Source organism: Sturnus vulgaris, chromosome 24 (genome assembly GCF_052056855.1).
Source record: "Sturnus vulgaris isolate bStuVul1 chromosome 24, bStuVul1.hap1, whole genome shotgun sequence".
Taxonomy (NCBI): Eukaryota; Metazoa; Chordata; class Aves; order Passeriformes; family Sturnidae; genus Sturnus; species Sturnus vulgaris.
In genome coordinates, this window is record NC_142266.1 from 1,008,462 (window position 1) to 1,029,336 (window position 20,875).

General features: G+C 55.2%; 1 protein-coding gene and 1 long non-coding RNA gene across 5 annotated transcripts in view; one reads left to right on the forward strand and one right to left on the reverse strand.

Moving 5' to 3' along the window:
* Positions 1-1,623: 1,623 nt before the first annotated feature.
* LOC148221277 (uncharacterized) lies at positions 1,624-8,995 on the reverse strand. The gene is made up of 2 exons (XR_015808309.1): positions 8,930-8,995; positions 1,624-2,823 (listed from the first exon to the last, which is right to left on the reverse strand). It is a non-coding gene; the product is annotated as an uncharacterized LOC148221277 (long non-coding RNA).
* A 282-nt stretch (positions 8,996-9,277) lies between these two features.
* The window catches only part of PTPRU (protein tyrosine phosphatase receptor type U), a 55,923-nt gene continuing 44,325 nt past the window's right edge, over positions 9,278-20,875 (forward strand). For all 4 annotated transcript variants that reach the window (XM_088178529.1, XM_088178530.1, XM_088178531.1 and 1 more), the window contains exon 1: positions 9,278-9,374. In XM_088178529.1, the coding sequence (XP_088034655.1) occupies positions 9,302-9,374 (73 nt within the window). In that variant the 5' untranslated portion in view covers positions 9,278-9,301. The remainder of the gene's footprint in view (positions 9,375-20,875) is intronic.

Consider the following 20,875-nt stretch of genomic DNA (forward strand, 5'->3'; position numbering starts at 1 on the left):
CTTCTTCAGTTTATAAGGAGTCTTGAGGTCACTTGCAGGTGGATGTAAAAAGTCTCCCAGGTAATGGCACCGCAAGGACAACAGGGGGGCCAGAGGACAAAACAGCCTTTTCCCACCTAGTTGGTTTGGTGAGATCCTGGGCACGTCCAGTCCTGGCAGCACCTCCACCTCCAGGCAGGAAGGCTCCAGCATGGCTGGACATTTCAATCAGCATTTTATTCTAATCACAGCAATAAAATAATGGGATTTTAATGACCTCAAAACCTGCAGCTTTCCAAGGATGCCACAAGTGCCTCAGATATTTTGTGTTGCGGGGGACACACGAGCAATCTGTGGTGGAGGACGCTGGTGGTGTCCATGCCCTGCCCCGTATGGCAAAGGATTAATCACTAATTACAGCAGCCAAATGACAGGCCTCTCCATCCCCTTTCAAACGTGAGCACCCACAAACCAGGGCTGGCAGACGATTTATGATTATTTTCTTAATGCTTCTCCTGTAACAAGCACAATTTCCGGGTGATTAATGACTACTTCATAGCCTGGAATTGCACTTTTTTATAGAAGTGTTGCATGAAAATCCACTTTCCAGTTGAGGGTTTAGAAGTGGGTGGGCAGAAGAGGAAGAGGAGATGATTCCTTATCTGGAATCTGGGGAAAGGAGTGATGTCCTCTGCTCCCCTCTGCTTTAACCCCTGTTATTGTTAATGAGCTCTGATTTATCATATTATCATGATCTATACAGCCATTGATTAATTGGAGTTGTTTGTACTTGGACACGGCTGGAAGGCAAAGGTGCTGCCAGTAAGTTGGGCTTGTTCCTGCAGACGTGAGGGGATGCAGAGTGGGAGGGAACAAGCACCTTCGTGACACCAGGGTGACATTTGCTGCCATTTCTTCCTTAAATCCTGTTGAGGACAGAGATTTTCTCTCCTGGTTTAAGAGGAGTTGAGCAGGTTCAGCCTGACCCCGAGAGCCTCGTGGGCTGTGCTGCCTCCAGCTCTCCCAGTGCTTAATCAAGTTAATGTGGAATTATTAATTAACTTCTTATAAGATTGACACACCTTATGATTAAAGGGAATAATAAAATAATAATTTATTGTTGTTTCCCTTTTTGGTGGAGAAATGGAAGGTGTGTCTGCTTTGCTTAGGAAAAAATAAGAAAGCTGAGGCTGGAGAGATTTCTGGGAAGGGCTTCTGGGGGTGGAATTTGATGTTGCATCTCAGTGGCCATCCCAGGGCAGCCAGATGTCCAAACCCTGCTGGAACCCCTGGACATCAGGTCAGGAAGCTGGGCTGGGTGTCAGGCCTGGGACCCACCAAAAGGACAAGGTTTGTGAAACAGGCTGCAAAATAACTTCCTTTTCCAGGCAGAGAAGGGGATGCTCAGAATCCCCCACAGGGGAAGGTGGTGGAGGGGCTGCCCTGGGCCCTGAGCATTTTGCTCCCATGTCTCCAGACCTTTCTCCCTCTTCCCAATCACTGCAGCCACCATCCTGTGTCCACTGTAGGCTCCTGGGGCCAGTCCCTCCCCACCTCCTGCGTTTTGTAATGCTTGAGAACAGCTCAGCTACTTACATTTTGAGCCTCATTCCCCCCAAACCCAGCAGTGCTGGCAGAGCCCCATTGCTCTGACATCAATCGCTTTTTATTAGACATGCTTGAATCTTTGAATGGAAAACACATTGTCCTTAAAGACTTTCTTTACATAATCCTTGGTTTATCCCTGAATCCCTCATTTAACCTCACTGATGGAGCTGGACAATCCCATAAACGATTGAATTCTTCACCTCAAAACATGTGCCCAATGCTGCTCCCAGCTCCACATGGGGATGAGGGCAGTGGGATGGGATACCCACAGAGTTTTTTTTTTTTAAGCACAATGATGGCTGTTTCTTGCCTCTCTGATTTTTTTTAAAATCCCCCTTCAAATTGTTTCATTGTCAGATAATTAAGAAAAAATGTATAGGAAGAAACACAATGCTTGGTGGCGAATGGAGAATTGATGAGTTCTGATCCTCTGCCAAGGAGATGAACAAGGCGGATTCAGCTCCAGCCATAAATAAAGAAGGAGAGGGAGATGCTGAGAGGATCCAGCTGTGCTGGGACATCGTCCTTGCTTGCTCCTTGCTTTTCTCATTACAGCTTTCTCCTGTGCCACCAATATTTGGGTTGTGTAGTGGAGCTGGTCCATCCCTGGACTTTCAGGGGTGATTGATACAAAAATCATCCTGTTCAGGCATTTTTCCAGCTTGGGACAGTACAGGAGCTGGTCCTGGGGTTTGGTGTTTGGGAGGTGACACAGAACTGAGGTGTGATGTCCACTGGACATCATCCAGCTGGATGAGGAAGAGCAGGGCTGGGATGGGGAGGGGAGATGCTGCTTTTGGGCCCCATGTTGCCACAATGGCACCCAGAGGCATCATCCCAAGTGACTTGGCAGGGAAGATCTCTTGAAACAGCTTGAAGAATTGCCCAGGTGAAGAAAGACACCAAATTGCTGTCTTTTATCCTTTTTACACTGTATTTTAACTTTTCTTTTTTCCTTCTGTTGTCTGCAGAGGTGAAATTTTCCCAGCATTGCAGGAAGTTGTGAGCATGAACAATTATTTGGGAAAAGAACTGATGGATGTCTGGGTCCTGTCCATTGCAGAGCTGGTTGGTTTTGTTTGTTCCTGTGAAATGCCCGATGAACTCTCCTTGTCACAAACTGCCGAGCACATCCTTTCCCCAATGGGGTTTGGAAAACCACCAAAGCAGAGCTGCTGATGCTTGGAAGAGGGCAAACAAGAGAGAGGAGAGCTGACACTTCCCCTGTACATAAAACTGAACAAAATAAACCCAAACAAGAGGTAAAACAAAATTAAAAATTATAATAAATAACTGCTGGATGTGATACTGTTCCCTCCTTTCCTTGCAGTTGGATTTTAAATGGAGCTGGTTGCACAACCCAGCTCTGTGCTCAGGCTCCAGCCTGTCAGCACTGAGACATGATTATGAGAAATTTGAGCAATAGCCAAACCTCAGGTCTGAAAATAAATGACATTTGTGATTTTGGATGTGACCAGAGACGCAAAATGCCTTGGCTAATTTACATCCCCCCTCAAAAAACTTCCATCCTGAGGCAATACTGAAAGAGCAGCACAAAGAGTTTTGGTGTAGAACTGCTTGGGTTCAATGCCTTAGTTCTGGTTAATTTTTAATCAAGGTCATTTTCTTGCGAGTTTTAGGGATGGGCAAATCCACGCAGCTGGAATGGCAGCTGGGCTGGGTGAAGTGCTGAGCAGATGGACAGATGGATGGTGCATGGTACTGTGGAATATTTTGGGGTTAAAAGCAGTTTATGAAAGTTCCAGAAGCATTTATGATGCTCCCAGACAGCTCCAAAAGCAGGGGAGGGACTAAAATGGATGCCTGTGTTCCCAGTAATATGATTTTTAACTGTTTTACATGACAATTCCAGGGTAGAGACCACAGGGTAATGCAGATGTATTTCTGCATTTCCACCCTGCACTCACAGAGGTCTTTCCAGGAATAAAAAAAAGAGACAAAAGTGACCTGAAGGGAGAGAAATAAGCCCCAAACGAGGTGAATGAAGGAAACATTTGAGCTTCTTCTGCAAGAGTGGCCAGGAAGCAGCTGTGGCTCCTGGTGCTGTGGGTGCAGCTCCAGGAGCAGCACAGTATGCCCAGAGGTGATACTGGTGGTGCCAATGTCCCCACATCTGTCACACTCCAGAGAGGACAGAAATGGGAGGGTTTAGTGATGTAGCAGAGGGGAACAAGCAGAGTCCTAATACCTGTTGGGATTTTAAATTCTGCAGGGGAGCTGCTGCCTTGGGCTGTTCCTTGCCAGCCCAGGAGGGAGGCCCTGGGGGTTTGCATTTGTCTAAGGAAATCCCTGTAAAACCCCACTGGGGGAGTTGGTGGAACAGGGAGGGCAGTCAGGGCTGGCCAGGGCAGTGGTGCCCTGCAGGGGGCTGGGATGCTGCCATGGGCTGGGCTGAATGTTCCACCTGCAGATCTGGGGACATCGCATGGAGCTCTTGGGCAATGCAGGGACAGCTTGAGACAGCTCTCTCTGAGATGAAAAGCAAAGTTTCTCCTTGGAATAAGTACCTGGGGTGAGCAAACAGCAGTTTGCTGGATGCAAGTAGTCCAAGGATTCAGCCACACATGGAACATTCATGAGGTTGTGCCACTGAGCACTCAAAAAATGTTGGAGCATCACCAGGGTGAGGATCTAGCTCTTGGTGTTGGAACTGATCCCTGGGCTTCCCAATTCCCCATGGAGAAACCCCAGAGCCCTTTGAGCCCAAACCAAGAGGTGGATTGGCAAAGGGTTGAGTCTTAAATAACATCTCCTAACACCTTCTAACATCTTCTAACATTTTCCTGACTATTTCCCCTGGGAGCTCTTGTTCATTCGTTGCATTGAACAGGAATAGGGAGTTTTATTTGGATGAAGGCACAGAAGTTATTTCATCCTTTCAGGCTGTGATAACTCATCTAATAGCCCTATTACATCTGGCCACGGCACCGCGGCAGGCGTCTGACCGCTTGGGGCTGGACAGACAGGGAGGAGAACAGCAGGATGAGATAATCTATTTTGTCTGTTAAGAAAGAAAAAAGATTTTTGGCATTAGCGAAAGGCAGGTGATTTGAGAAAATAGCAGAGAGTTGTTAGAAAGGGCTGGATGGGGGTGTGATAGATAGAGGTAAGAAAAAGGGGGAATATGGGAGGAAAAGGGAGAGAGACTGGAGTAAAGGAAAAAGGAGGAAAAAAAACAGAAGGCAACAATTTTTGGGGGATGAAATTGCTTAAAATTCAGTGTGGGGTGTTGTGTCCCAGCAGCTCTGCAAGAGCAGTTTGCTGCAGGGAAGGCACTGCTGGGAGCGATGCTGGGGAGGGAGTGATGGGCTCTGTGTCCTGTGGGTTTAATAGGGAAAAATGAGGAATTACTGTGGTGGCAGCAAAAGGCAGTATTCTGAAATGAGACAAAAATTAAAGGGTTTTGGTTTGGTCAATGTGGAGATGCTCACCCATGGTTTGGGGGGTACCAGTGGGTGCTGCAGCTCCATCCCTGGGCTCCAGGACAAGGGCTCAGGGCAGCCCCTCTCCCTCAACCTGCCACTTTACAGAGATATCTGAGAGCAAAAGAATCTTCCTGAAAGTACTGCTGGCTCCTAAGAGATTCAAAGCCCCAAATCCAAGCTCTTTACCCCCAGCCTGAGAGAAGCCATAAGATGTGATGTGACCACACTGGCTACGCTTGAGGCTGCTGTCACTGAGCGCCCTGGAGATGAAAACATTTCTCCCTCGAGTGGGAGGGATGGTTGCAGTGGAGACCATTTGCAATCACAGCAAGGCCTATATTTTTCCTGCAAATGACTGTACTTGAAGAGTGATTACTTCATTTTAGCTCGATTGCTCCTGCAAGACGCTTAGGGGCTGATGGCACAGGGAGACAGGGCAGGGAACTGTGGGCTCATCCTGCCAGTGTTCACGGTGGGAGGAGAGGCTTGGGAAGGGTTAGGGGAAAGGATTTGCACTTCAGGAATGGGATGGAGCTTGGTCCTGATGGGTTGTCACTGGCTCCATCCCTGCAGCTGCACGGGGCAGTGCTGTCTGCCCATCCGTCCTTCCTTCCTCACTGCTTCCCTTTGCCCCTCCTTTCTTCCCTGGGTGCAGGATTAGTCCCAGGCCAGGTGGGTGCTGTGCCACCTCCAAACCCATCCCTGTGTCTCTCTCTGTGCCTCTGGCCCGGTCAGTGCCAGGTAGGCCCCCCAGCTCGGGGAAGTGGTGATGGGTCCTTGGCCGAACTTTCCTCCCTTTCAGCCTTGTTGGACAGGTGGATTTGAGCTGGATTTGCTGGAGGGGCAAATGTACGTAACTGCCCTCATGCAGAGCCCTGGGGACAATTCCTGCTTGTCCCCAAACCTAGTGGCAACATGAACTCACACTCTCCACGCATTCCTCCATGCATCTCTCCCGACGCCCAGCTCCATCATCCCGGGAGGCTCCTCCAAGCCCCTTCCCCAGGGAAGGAGCCCCCGGGAGGTGCCGCCCGCCCGCCCGCCCCGCCCTGCCCTGGGCCAGTGCCAGCCCTTCGCGGGGACAAGGAGCCTTTGTGGAGCCCCCGTGTCTGTCCTGCTCCGCTCATGCGACATTCGTGCAGTGCCCCCCGTGCGCGGCAGGTCCTGGGTGCATTCAAGATCCCGTGGGGAAGCACGGCAGTGTCACCAGGTGAATCCCAGGGCTCACCCGAGGAGGTGGCACGGTTGGGCCGTGGCATGTTGGAACAGGATGGTGACCCACAGGGAATGGGGAACAGTTCTGTTGTGATATGCTGGCTGCAACAAAACCCCCTTTTTACTGTTTTTTTGTGAAGTGATTGGTTTGGAAATACAATTCAGGGATTTAAAAGGTGGTGGAAAGCATAGTGCAGTGCTCCAACAGGCTTGTGCAGCTTAAAAACTCCATGTTTCCTGGTTGATTCCCCCAGAATCCTGGAAATATCCTGCTTCTGCTTGCCCTTGGCTGCATTTCCCCCCTGAACAGTTTAAATTCAGCTGCTGAGACAAGACCCCTCAAGATTCCCCCCCAGTCTGGGCAGAGGCTATCCCCAGCTCATCCCCTGGTCGCTGTGTTACCCAGCTCCTCTTCCCAGAAGGATTTGGGGGATCTTTCTCCAAGAAACTCCAGGGGGACCCTGCAGAGTTAGCACGGTGCTAGCCCTCTCCTGCCTTCACTGCCACACATCTAAGCAGCTTAATTCCTTTATCGGGCATTATTTTAACAGGCTTTTAGTGTCGCTGGGGAAAGGATTTGTCAGGATCACTCCATGCTCAGCGTGGGGCAATGTGGAGAGGAGTGTCCATCACCCTCTGCTCTCACCCCAGATGTGCTGTCCTGGCTGGGGGACACATGGTACTGGTCTAGTTTGTCCCCAGATCCATGGGGACTGATGCATCCCTTCAAGAAGTGTCACTATGGTGCTAACCTGCTTGGGGAGCAACTGGGGGCAACTGGGAATGAAAAATAAATGTTTTGTATCCCCATGGCACAGGGAGGGGTGACACCGGGGACACTGCTAGGAGGAGTATTTGGGGCTGGCAGCTCTGAGGTGACCCCAGATGTGCTGAACCCCTGTCGCAGGGAGGAGGCTGTGAGGGGGCTCTGCAGTGTCCCCAGGTCAGTGCAGTGTCCCCAGATAATGAAGCCAGCCCAACATAGAGAAGCAGCCAGCAGCATCCCTAGGGATGAGCTGAACTTGGATGAAGCTGGTGGGCAATGTTGTCCTACTTCCAGGGCTGGGAGCTTCCTGGTGGGTTCACTGGGCTCAGGAACAGCCAGGTACTGTCCCCTGTCCCTCTGTCACCTTGCTGGGTGCTGCCAACTGGGTGCTGTCTTTCAGGACAAGGCTGGGTGATGCCAATGCCAGGGACCCTCTCTGTGTGATTTGGGTAGGAAGTTCCAATATTTCCAGCATTGTTCCCTTTGCCTTCCAAGTTTTCCTGTGCCCCGGCAGTTTCCCACCCTGGAGTCGCAGCCAGGGCTAGATGACCCAAGCATCAGCCGGAAAGCTGATGAAAAGTTCCCCTCCTCCTCACCCCAAACCTTTGGGAAAACATTTTCCTCCAGAAATAGGGCTGGAGAGGATGTCAATGAACAACGGGCCTTTCATCCCCGCTGGCACTACCAGCAGGGACACCGGGGCTGCCAGCACTCTGTGCCTGATCCTGTGCACTCGGCTGGGAAAGGGAGAGAGATTTTGCTCCTTTTACATCCTTCTTGGTTTTTCTCCTTTCTGCTCACTCTGAGTTAGATGCTGCACCTCCCTCTGTCACTGCGTTCCCACCCTGGGGGTTGGTGGCTTTGCTGTGTGTCACCGGGGTCTCAGGTGCCACTGCCGCTCTCATACAGCCTTGTCCAGCTTTCCCTGTCACCATCCCATAGAGCAAATTCTTCTGTCCCTGTCCCTCAAGGACATGCAGCCTGTGCTGGAGGACCAGGGGGGGGATATCAGGGTCCGAGGACAGCCCGGGATGGGCAGGAGGCTCTGTCTCCAATATCCAGCCCGCAGGGTCTCGTCTCTGCCCCACAGCCTCAGGCACAACCCAGGGGTGATGGGGGGTGCTCGAGGGGCTGGGGGCACCCACCCCAGAGTGGGGTCACCATCACCTCCCTCTGTCCCAGCCTCCTCCCAGCACCCGTCTTGCAACTGGAAACCCTGCAGGATCCACTCCAGCTTGGTGGGGACCCTACAACTGGGATCCCTGAGGACACCCCCTACATTTGGGGGGTCGTGGGGACCCTTCTGGAATCAGGCCCCACCAAGATAGGGGGGATATCCCTACATCCCTGCACACCCGGGAAACCAGGAACCCCCCCAAAGCCTGGCAGCCTCCTGCACACAGGGAACCCCTCTTTGCCCCTGCAGCAAGAGACACCGCAGCAACAGGGACCCTCCGCGCAGCGGGACCTTCCTGCAGCCGAGCACCCCCGTGCTTTCTCCCGCACCCTTGCGGGCTCCTCCCCTGCACCACCGCGCAAGCAAGAGGCGCTCACGGGCAGCCCGGGCCCCTCTCCCCCGGCACCGGAGACCTCCCCTCCCCTAACCGTGCACCGCCCTCAGTCCCGTAATTCCCGGGACCCCCATTCCCCGCCTCCCCTGGGACTTCCTCCCCTTCTCCCCCTGTTCCGGATATTCGCACCCCCCGGTACGGAGACACCCCCCTCTTACCCACGCACCGCCTTCCTCTCCCCGTAACTCCAGGTACCACCCCCCTCCCCGCACGCCCTAGCACGGGAGAACCTCCTCCCTTAACCGAGCGCCGCCCGCAGCTCCCGGGTCCCCTCCCCACCTTTCTTCTCCCCCAGTACCGGAGAACTCCCGAACTGCCCCGTAACTCCCGGGACCCCTCCCCACCTCTCCTCTCCCCTCCCGCGGTACTGGAGAACTCCCGAACTGCCCCGTAACTCCCGGGACCGCCCCCGTCGCTGCCCGCAAACTTCCCCCGCGGCACCACCGCTCGTGTCCGCCAGGGGGCGCCGCCGCCCCGCCCGCCGTCGCCGTTCCCGGTACCGGCGCTACCCCCGCGCCACCCCCCCCCCCCCCCCTCCCGCGGGCGGCGGTGACGTCAGGGCGGGCGCGAGCCGCCGCCGCCGGTATTTGAGGCGCGGGGCGGGCGCGGGGCCCCGCTGCGCCCCCGCCGCGCCGGAACCGCGGGCGCGCAGCGGCGGCGGCGGCCACGGCTACGGCCCCGCCGCCCCCCGCCCGATCCCCGGCACCAGCCGCACCATGCGGAGCGCCCGGGCGCTGCTGCTCGCCCTCGCCCTGCGGGTATACGCGCTGGACACCGAGACGCCCGCCGGTAGGAATGGAGCGCAGTGTGTGTGCCGGGGAGAGGGGTTCCTGCTCGCTCGTTGCGGCTCCGGGGCTCCACCGCCCCCGGTGCGCAGAGGGTCCCGCCCGTCCTGCCACCACCTGTTCCCACCGGAGGGTCCCCGAGCCACCTCGGGACCCGCGTCCTCCGTGAAACCACCGGGATCCCGCCTCCCTCTCCTCCGGGAACTGGCATGGGGGCTCCTCCCGCCTGCGGGCCCCCCTCAACCCCCGCCGCCGCCGGGGGAAGTTTTCCTTGCCGGGAGTGCGGCTGCTGCAGGGTCTCGGCGGCGCCCCCCACCCGGAGGATGCTCCGCCGACCGCGGCTCCCCGGCTCCCGCTCGCTCCCGGTACCGGGGTCGGGGTCCGAGCCCCCCTTCCCGCCCGACCCCGGGAGGGGAAACTTCCCCCGGTGGCGGCGGGGGAACGCGGGCGAGAGGAGCCCCCATGGCGGTGTCCGGGAGGCGGCGGGATCCCGCTGGTTTCACTGGTGGCCCCGACGGGAAGCTGGGGACCCTCCGGTGGGAGCAGGTGGCGGCCGCGGTGGCTCCGGTCACAGCCTCCCGGCTCTCGTTGTGCCGCGGGGATACCGGCGGAGTTGTACCGGAATGCGATCGATCGATTAATTTGATTTGATTAATTTACATATTTTAAGTTTTCCTCCCCGGCGCCGAGCCCGTGCCCCCCGGGACCACCCAGGCAGGGGCTGGGGAAGGGCTGATGCGGGGTGCGGAGGGACGATGACTCGCTCCCGATCCCTTCGGGAAGCTGGAATGGGGTTGGATGCTGCGGGGAGTGGGAATTTGAGGCTCCCGAGGCGCTACCGGGAGCTGCGAGCGCTTTTTGGGGGAAACGGAGCCACGGAGGAACAAGGAGTTGGTGCCTCACTCCAAGGGGTCTCTGGTGCTGTCACCTCCAGTTCCTGGGTGATGCTGATCACATTAAAGTGTGTTTTTGCCTAGTTCTTTGGGCTTTTACCTTTAAATCCAAGCTGCTCACCTGCACGCAGTCCCTATGGTGGTGCATTGATTTTGTTTTTTTGGGTAGAGGCATTTCTCCAAAGATTATAAATAGTGACACCCATCAGCAGAAAACAAGCGGCGGCTGACCCGTGCGGTGGGGGATGGATGGGGGAGTGGAGAGACGATGGGTGGGGGGATGCGAAGCCGTTGAGGCTCCCTCGGCTCATGCAGGGTGGGGGAAATGGGGAGGGAATGGATTTGCATTTTGGGGAGGGGAGAGGTTGTGTGCGGGGGGAGCTGCTCGGAGCTTCGGGGCTGAGCAGGGGGTGATGGGGGAACTGAGGCACGGAGCTGGTGGGGGGCTCAGTGCTCCACTAGAGTAAAGGGCCTTTGTCCCCCCGGTTTCAGAGGGGAGGTTTGGGGTTTGCTGCTCCCCAGCCCTGGTGTGTGGTGCTCTGGTGGCCGTCAGGGCTGAGCTGCTGCAGCCCGTGAGGGGCTGGAGAGGCAATGGTGGGGACGCACTGGGGACTGGGGGGCTTTGTGGGGAGGGTCCCCTCCTAAGCAAAGCCTTTTCCCTCGGTGGGTTCCCTTCGCTGCAGGGCGGCATTGCCAAGGGCAGGATCGAGCTCGCTCCTGGTGTAAATCAGGAGTCTGTTTGCTCCATTTCCCTGGCAGATGCAGAGCAGGCTCGGCTCCGCAGTGGAGCCGAAGGGACTGGACCCAGCTGGAGGTGAGGGGTCTGCTGCCAGCCCCCCCGCTCCACTGCAGGCTGCTTTTCACTTGGATCTGCTGTTTGCTCCTGCTGATGTGGCTTGGCCGGCTGTGGGGAGGTTGCCCGGTTCATCCCTGGGACTGCACAGTGGGCAGGGATGGGAAAAAAAAATATTTAAGCCATTTTCACGTGCTGTGGGCTGCTGGGGAGGACCAGCTTCTTGTCTTGATGGGTGTTTTCAGAAAATAGGGTATTTTAACTGTGTCTTTGCAAAGAAAGCAGCGTGATGTGGTCCCTTCTACAGGTGGGGAAACTGAGGCACAGGGAGGAAGTGGGGTGCCCTGGTCACAGCCCCCCACGGCCTTAGGGTGTTGTTTTCTCCTTCCTGCAGCCTTCAAACTTCTTGTTCATGAAGGTTTCTCAGTGACTGAGCTGCCGTTGCCGGCCCGTTGTGCTTGTCACGGAGGGGCCCTGGGTGGTGTTGGGAGGCACGGGCTGACCCCCAAACTGAGCGGTGCGGGGCTCGTGTGGTGTCAGCAGGCTGGGACGGGGACCTGTGCTTGGCACCAGCGGCCTTTGGAAGCCCCATCTCTCCTCCCTGGGCTCCCTGTAGCAGGACGCGAAGCCTTTGGCCAGGAGCCGCCTGGCTCACAGGGCTCCGCGCTGGGCCCTGGGGCAGGAGGTTGTGCAGGCTCAGGTATTTCCCTCCGCTTTTTGCCTTCCCTGCCAGGAAAGGTGGATGTGGCACTTGGGGGCATGTTGGGGGCATGGTTGGCTCGGTGATGTTTCCCAACCCAAATGATTCCGTGGGAAGCTGCACTCTGCTTCTCTGTCTTGCACCCCAAGAATCCAGCGAGGAGCTGCTCGGGATCCCAGCCCGTTCTCCCGGGCTGTGTTCCGGCCGTGGGGACACGCGGTGGGGACACACAGCCGCGGTGCTGCGTGACACTGCTGCCGGAATGATGCAGAAGCTGTTTGCGCTGGGCTCCGACTTCGTTGGCAGCAATTAAGCAAATAAAATATTTGGGTGTGCAGCTTCCACTTGGGAAGTTGGGATTGCCAGGGAGCACTGGACTGGGGCTGGTGGCGTCTCCGGAGGCACTCAGACTGCCTGGGGGAGCTGGGGGACGTGGCTGCCGGCTGGGGTCAGGCGGGGGGACGGGGCCCCCAAGCGTCCCTGTCGCCGCGGGACAGCGCTGGCAGGAGGTGGCACCGGTGACCCTGACCCCGACGCGGCGGTGCCGTTGCGGTCGAATGAATTGGAACAGCCGAGCAGACGCCGCTCCCGGGGCTGGGATTGGGGTCGGGAGCGGGGCAGCCCCCGCCCGTTAACGGCCACGGGGCTCGGGGGGTGCTGGGAGAAGGGATGAGCAGGAGATGCTCGGGGAGGGGGGCTCAGGAGCAAGCGTGTCCCCGGATGCTGTTGGGGGGCTGGGTCCGTGTTTCATGCCCTCCGGTGCTCGGGTGCTTGATGCTGCTCTTCCAGCGCTTTTCCCGGTGTTTGTTTCCCTCCACCTGGCTGTCCGTGGACTCTCCCATGCCAAGGCATTTTTATTCTCCCCACTCCGCCTTCACCAAGCACAAAAATTGTACGAGAACGTTACATTTTCCTTGTCAGCTTGTTTCAGGCTTCATATTTTTTTTCTCCTCTTGCCTGTTCTGCCGTGCCAGGGAAGAAGCTCTTTCTCCTGTTTGCTCCTGCGTGTGTTTTTAATGCCCTGGGAATGCCATGCCCTTTCCCAGAGCGCCCAGACAGTGCAAACACCCTTGAGGCTCCTGTGTCGGGATGCTCCGGAAAATCCTGTTGACATGCCCGAGTGTGCCCAGGGCAGAGGTTTCTGGCTCCCAAGCCCTTGGCTCTCCAGTGTGTGCAGAGGGACACTGCAGTGTGGTGGATTTTCACCATGCATGAGGGAGAAGCAGAATTTAGAGAGGCTCCAAGTGATGCTGATGCTCCTGGATGGACTTGTCCCTCTGGCTCTGTATCTGCAGCTCCATGGTAGAGCCTGGCAATGCCTGTTTTTCTTCTCCCCCATCAAGATTTGCTGTTGCATTTGTTTCATTTTTACCTTTTTCTTCTTGTTCCAAAAACTCCTGTTTCATGTTTTTCCTCTGGGTGCCTGGACCTGCCCTGGCCCCGGGAACAGGGATGGTGGTGAGTCACCTCCTGGCCCGAAATGCACATTTTTCCCTTTATTATCTAAACTAAGACAAACCATCCCTATTCCAGCTTTCCTGGGAGCTTTCCCAGAATAAAGCCTATCAGGATCAGGGCCCTGGTGGAGGAGGGATACCCCCTGGATGACCAAGGCTGGTGCTTGTTGGTGGCTTTAACCCCTGTCCTGGCTGTGACAACCTCCTTGCTGTCTGTTGATGTTGGTTTTTCCCTTGACTGCAACTGGGATGGAGCTTTTCCATCACTTCATCACCCAGTCCTTGCTCTGCAGAGAGGCTGGGAGCTCTGAGCACCCCAAAATGCCTCATAATAATCTTCTCTTGGCTGCAGTCCCTCTGCAGGGATTTGCTGCTTTGCTTTGGGCAGTCGTGCGAGGGTTAAGCATGAGGGGCTGGAGGCAGAGGAAGGCAAATCCCTGCTGCATCCCTGGGAGCTGGGAGGTAGCACAGGCTCTGGAGAGCCTTATCGACATGGCCCTGCCATCTGCCTGCTTAAACCTCCATAAATAAGGTTTTTAATAATCTATTATTAACATGCACTATAATTGTCTTATTAGACATGTCTGGGAACCTTTAGTTACTGCATGATTTAATGTCAAGATTCCCAAACCTCTTCTCCCCCATGGCAGCTCGGGATTTACTTTGCAGCTTTCCTTGGATCCTGCTCTCACATTCCAGCCTGGAGACCCCTCCTTGTACTTGGGTGAAACTGAGGCTTTCCCCTCTGGACAAGAAGGATTCCCAGCAATTAATCCTCTGGAGCTGATTGCCTCCTCGTTGGCAGCCTGTAAATAAATGGGTCCTGAAGATGGAGCTTTTCCTTTCCGCTGCAGGTGGCCTGGCAGGAGCTGCTGCTGCTTTTGCCCGTGCTGGGATGGATGTGGGTGGGTGATGGGGAGGGGGTGCCAGCCTGTGGCTGCCTGGCTGGAGTGGTCCTGGAGACGTGGCATCTGCTGCTCTTTGCCAGGTGAAGGGCGTCTCTGGGGAGTGCCTGTGGAGCTGGCAGGTGTCAGAGGGACTTTCCTTGGGTGTTCCTGAGCTGTTGCTTTCCTGGCCCTGGGAGTGGCAGGTTCTGCACCCTCTGCCTGGATCAAAAGGCAAAGTCCATCTCTTCCAGCTGCTGGAAGGCAAAGGCAGAGAGCTCTTGCCTGTGGAGCAGCCCTTTCCCCCTCCCTGCTGCCAGCACTGGAGGCTCACATCTCAGCTGCCCTTTGTGGCCGTTATTGTATGTATTTTTTTTTTTTTTAAATCGGGAATGTTGTTCCTGTTTGCTGGGTGGTTGTTGGCTGCAGCTCGTTCCCAGCTGCTTGTGTGCTGTTCCAGGTCCTGCCTGGGTGCCACAGCCCAGGTCTGTAGCTCCTGCCTGAGCACTGGTGGGGACAAAGTGTTTCCTGCACCTTTAAGGGGTCCAGGCTTTGCACCCCAATTTCTCCCACCTGGAGAACGAATCCAAGCATGGGTTGTGGCGAGCCAGGCTGCAGCTGTCCCCATTTCCTGTCCCTGGATGCCTCTGCCAGACCCCAAATCTGGGTGCTGCTGCTGCTCTTCTCGCTGCAGGAGCAGGACAGCAGAGCTCCTCCTGTGCCATGGGGTATTGAGGGGTGCAGGGGCTGTTCCTGCGGGTCCCTGGCCACTGGGATGCTGCTTGCTCCGGAGAGGAGGCTGGGCTGCAGTGGAAATGCCAGGAATGCAATGCTCCTGCAGTTCGGGGCTCAGTGGGGTCTCTGTGTGTCACCTTGACTCTGTGTGACAGATTCACAATTGGAAGGAGCCTCTTGACTGGCTTTGGCCATAAATTTGTTATTTCCTGACCTTCCTGCCTCCCAGAGTTCTCCAGATATTGAGGAACAGGAGGAGGGTAAAGGAGGGTGCTTGGCACCCCTTTGGCACCTGGCTGACCCCAGTGTCTTGCAGCAAGGGTGGTGGCCCCAGCTTGAGTGGGGGGCTCTGGGCAGCCGTGCTGCCGAAAGTGGGGGCAGGGATGTGCCTGCCATGCCTCCTGTTGCCTGAGGACCCCACTGCCCACCCGGGGTGGGCCCTGACTGGAAGCTGGGAAAGCCCCCATCTCCGACAGCGATGCAGTGGCAGTAGAGCCTTGCACTGCAGCTGGGGGGTGGGAGTATGCTGCAGCTGGAGCAACTTCCTGAGTATTTTTGTCATACACATTTTTTTGATGCCTTTTTTTAATTGGGCTTGAAAAATACTGGCAAATCACTCGTGACAGGGTGGCTGTCACAGCTCCTCCAGCTCCCTGCAGCCTTCCTGGACTGCCAGGTTCATCCTTGCCTGTTCCAGGGCTGTGCTGGTGCTGGGGAGCCCCAAATCAACCAATAAATGCTTTGGCTCCCTGGACTCCCCATGTGGATCCAACCTTTCCTGACATTGTTAAGTTAATCAGGATTGTGGCTGGGATGGGGAGGCAGGAGATGCTCTGAGGATGAGGGACGGGGACATTGATTACCTGATGAATTTTATAGAGGCCACTGTCCCCACTGGCCCTGCTCAGGAGACGAGCCCTGGTGACCCCTGGGCGTTTGAGCCTGTGTGTTGCTTTGTGCTGGAGGCCTTCGGCCTAATTAGCCCAGTTAGCTGAGCCAAGGCTCTGGTCCAGCAACTGGAGCCTCAGCTGCTGGACATGGCAGCTGGGGCAGAACCCCCAGAGCAGGATATCACCAGAGGCGAGTGCTGGCCAGTCTAGAAGAGGAGATGAATCACTTGCTGTGGCCCAGCTGCTCCCCCAGAGAGAGGGGCTTGGCTTCGGGGTGCTGCTGAGGGGTCTTCCTGCTCTGTCCTGACAGGAGATGTGGAAATGGCTTTTCTCTGGAGGGGACAGAACACTGCGGAGGAGGCGAGAGCAGGTGCAGAGATGGACTCCAGCAAACTGCATTCCCTTGCTTGGATGGATTTGGGGGTGTCTGTGGAGCTGCTGTGGTTTTGGGGGTGCTCTGTTGGACTCCTCAGGGTGCAGCCCCCTCTCTGTCCTGTGCTGGGTGATCCTGGAGCCTTGGGCTCCTTCAAAAAGCTGCGATGGTGGAGGGTTCAATGGTAGCAATTTTCAAGGCTGATCAGGAAGTCCAGGCAGATCCATCCAAGGGTGGTGTCTCCTCCAAAGTCCTTCCCTGCTGCTGGCAGCCCACCCGTGGGAACGAAGACCTGTCACAGCCCCACACACCCTTGGGTGACAGGTCCTCATCCCCTGCCAGCACATCCTGCCCGTTAGCAGAGGCACACTGACACCCTGGGTAATTAGCTGCAGAAATGCTCTTTCCTTAATTACCAGGTGCTTCAACGTGGTTAATTGAATTAGCACAGGTGGGTGATCCTGGGCACCCCCTGGCACCTCAAGGTCCTCACTGGGACATCTGGTTCTGTGGTCTTGGTGTCAATGTAGCACCTGCCTCTGCACCCTGTGGAGATGGATGCTGGAGCTTTCCAGTGTGTTTTTTGGGGAAGGAGCAGCTTGGGAGTGACTTTGGAAGCCTGCCCATTGCCAGGGCAGACTCTGAACTCTCCCCGTGGTGCAGGTTCAGCCACTGCCCTTCTGTGGCTCTTCCCAAGGACTCTCTTATTTCTGTTATTATTTCTACTTATTTTTACTGTATTTTCATCTGTCTGCTGAGTGATAATATCCCATTGATTTTCTGCAGCCAGCAACCAGCCTGCTTTCCCTGGATTATAACAATATTAAACTAAAGCCGTGCATCTCTGCGTCGGGCTATTTCTCTTTATATCAGCTGAACTTTTTATTTAGTCTCTCACCCTCTCTCACTCCTGTCTGGAGAGCTGCTGGCTCTGAATGACATTTCTCTGTGCAAGAGGGCTGTCTCCTGCCTTTCTTCCCGTGGAATGGTGGCTGCAGCTGATCTTGGATGGGAGCTGGGATCTGTCTGGGGCAGGATGTGTGCAGGGAGGAGGTGGAAGGTGCTGGGCACTGGGGTTTCGTGGTTCTCCCATGGGGTTGCACGGTGTTGTGTGCACTTCTGGCACTGCAAGCACTTTTCAGTCATTCCTGCACACTTAGTGTAATCCCAGAGTTTTTGCTGGAACGGATTGATGGTGCTGCAGGTCAGGATGGATGGATGGATGGATGTCCAAGCCAGTGATGACTGGGGTGGCTGAGCCAAATTCATGGACTGGTAAACGATGGTTAAACTGGTAAAAACAAACTTCTTCTTTTCTGGGCTTGATTTGCCTTTTCCTTACCTTGGCGTGGCTGAAGGGTGCCTGGCATGGTGCAGCATGTTCCCCAGAGCTGCGACAGACCTGCTGGGCACAGGGCTCCTTTTCATTCCTCCCATGAGGGCTCCTGCCTGTAACCTCCCATTCCACAGCAGAGGTTGGGCCAAACCGCAGCGCTGGTGATGGATGTGCCCACATCACACGTTGTCACCTTCCAGCCCCACATCAGTCAGCCCACACTGCTGTTCCTGGCTCTGCTGGTGGCATGGAAGGAGGAGGAGGACGGTGACCTGGATTTTGCATGGCACTGAGCCTCATTCCTGTTCTCCCCACTTTCATCCTGCCCAGGGTTGGCTGGGGCTCTGGGCACGGTGAGGATGCTGCAGCCCTGTCGCTGCATGGGGGCTCTGCCCTGAAAGCCATGAATGACCCTCGGAGCTGCCTCCCGAGGCCCTCCCAGTGCTCCATTCCGGGAAGATGAGCCTGCCAGCACTGTGCTCCTGCACCCATCATTGTGGAGATGTGGGACCTGCTGTGGGAGGGGAGACTGAGGGTTCCCCCCTTTTTATCCCCTGCAGAATGATGTTGATTTGGAAAACTTGGTCTTTCCCACGATTTCTGCAGCTGGTGTTGGAGTCCCCCAGGGCTTTGGTGATGCTGCTGTGTCCTTGGGTAGCTGCTTTTCCGGCCTGAATTCGTGCCAAGGGAGCATCTCCATGTCCTTAGGCATCTCCTGAAAGCAGCGTGCACCCCTCAGGGCTCATGGTCCTGGTCTCTCTGGGTATGTGGGGTGGATGGTCCTCATCAGGGACCTGGGGGACCTGATAGTAATAAAGTAGCCAGGGGGAGAAATGAGCTTTCTTCCCCCTGCCTTTTCCAGTTTTTGATTTGTTCCTATTTTTTTCCCCAAGGTGTCACACAGCTCCGCAGCCTGCGAGCTGTAATTGCACAGGGAGCGATCGATAACGGCAGGACGGAGGTTTCCAAAGGTTTCCTGCCTTGTTTTTCTTCCCACAGAGTCCAAGAGGCAGCACTGACGACGTTAATTAAGTGATGGTTCATTATTAAAGCACTTGTGCTGCAGGTTAGTGGCCTCTTGGCTGTGCAGCTCGAGGGTACTTTTTGTGCTACAGGACCTCTCTTGAGTAGGGTTTGAGTGATGTTGGTCCTTCCTTGGGAACAGAATTGTCTGGATCCAGGTGCTGGGCACGAGTAGCCCTTGGATGGGATGTTAAATCCCCACATCTTCTCTGGCCATGGAACTAAAACCTCCTGCCTTGTGTCCCCCAGCATGCCCAGAGCAGCCAGGGAGGTGCACTCCAGTGAGACATTCCTGGTGCCGCCTGCAGCAGGGTGATGCAGCACCCTGGTCCCAGGAGTGCTGATCCCCCTGGAGCTAAAAGCATGTGGAGCTGCAGTTGGCAGCTGGATTTGCCCCAAGGGAGGATTCTTGCAAGTTTAGTTATTCCCCCTTTGCTTTTAAATGCACTTTCACCACACAATGATGTATGGCACATTTGGTCCTTTCCCAAGCACAAGCCATCCCTGTGGCATTGCAGAATCTTCGGAGTTGTATTTTCCCGGTTGTGTTTGCTTCAAAATGCCTGTAATGAATCCAGATTTGCCAAATCTCCCCCATCCCTGGGGTTCCTCAGAGGCTGCTGGGTCTGGGTACTTGCTGCAGAAGGTTTGACAACTCCTTGGGGAACCTGCAGGCAAGAGCCATAGAGTCTTTACCAGTCAAAAAAAACCAAAAGGATAAAAGGAGATTTATGTCTTCTGTAGTTGCTGGCAGATAGATATTGTTCTCTAGTCCTACGTGTTCCAAACACTGAGGTTATCAGGCATAAGTGACTTATTATGCAAATCCTCCGTCTTAATATCTGGCTGCTCTCTCCCTGGAATTGCATTGGCCAAACCCCACGCGTTCCTGGAGCTGCTAATGTTTACACATTAGCTTCTCTGGCTAATATACAAGGCTTCAAGTTGCAAATTGATGTTTCTTACAGCTGAGCAAATTATTTTTCTATTATATACAATATTTAAAATTATTTGGAGAACCAAACAAACTACTGGTGAGAATTCTAATGGTGCTGCTTTCCATATTTTTCCAATCAGCTTTTATCGGGGCTGAGAAATCAGTGATATTTCTCTTAAAAATTTCTCTTTAGCAGAACTGGGGAGCAGAGGAGCAGAGAAGGGGTTTGTTGTCATCTCCAGGCAGTGATGCACACAAACACTTTCACTGTTGTGCTGGTGCCCCAGACCCTCTGCATGTGCTAAGTGCAGCTATGGAGAGATCCAGCTCCCCTTGGCCTGGGCTGGAAGAGGTTCTCCCAGTGAACTCCTGGGGTGTTTGGGTTTGGCCATGGAGCTGTTGGTGTACCTGGTGTGGTGGGGGGTCCCTGTCAGTGTGAGATGTTGGAGTGCTGACACACAGGACCGTCTCCCTGTCTAGATTTTCCCACTGAGCTGGATTCCTCAGTGCCAAACAGCCTCAGCCCCAGGAGTCTGAGCCCCCTGCAGATGGAAATGATCCTGGATCCCTTAACCTCGCCCGGGAGCCCATGGGGTGTTGTGTACAGGATCTCACTGGCTGAGAAGTGCATCTAATTTTAGAAGAGTTGCAGAACGTGTTCCCTGTCCCCTGTGTCTGCCAGCACCCAGAGGGAAACAACTCCCAGCGTTTCCTTCCTGGGGCACGTTCCTGTAGGAGTGTGCCAAGGACAGCACTTTAAATAGCAGCTGGGATCTGGGAGGTGGAAGGCTGGCTCTGCTCTGGGGGTGCTGGGGAAGGGATGGCACCTTGCCGGGATCTGCTGGAGCTGCGGTTCTGTATCCCAGCAAACCCAGCTCCCCGGGCTCTCTGCCATCCCCGGGGTGATCCCGGGCTGCCAGTCCCAGTGTTCTGGGACTTCACCACATCCCCTCTGTGTCTCGCTTTCCCCATTTGCAGCAGCTCATTGACCATTTACCCTGTGTAAAGAGCTTCATCCTTTGGTGCAGACAAAGAGCATCTTCCTTAGATGCATATAAGAGAAGAGGTCATGGGTGTGATAGTTTGGGGTGTACAACTGCCAAGCCTCTGGCTCCATCCCTTCTCCTGGGAGGCAGTGGGAGCTCTGGATTTGATGGCAGGAGAGCTCTGTTCACCCCCGATACATCTCGGTATGGTCATATGATGGTCTCACTCTGCAGGGTGTTTGCACTTGGCTGCCAGAGCAGTATGTCATGTGTCCTGTGGGTACCTGAATCCTCCCCATTTCTTGCTGAGAATTACTTGGGGTGGAGGACTGGAGCTGCTGGAAAAGGCCAGGGATAAAAAAAATTATCTTGACTCTGAAAGATGACCAGTGTTATCTCCCCTGGCTGGTGCCTGTGCCATGGGGTGCTGTGGCTTGTGCTCCCAAGATGCTGCACCCCAGAGATGACCGTGGGGCTGATCCAGTCTTAGCTAAGCCA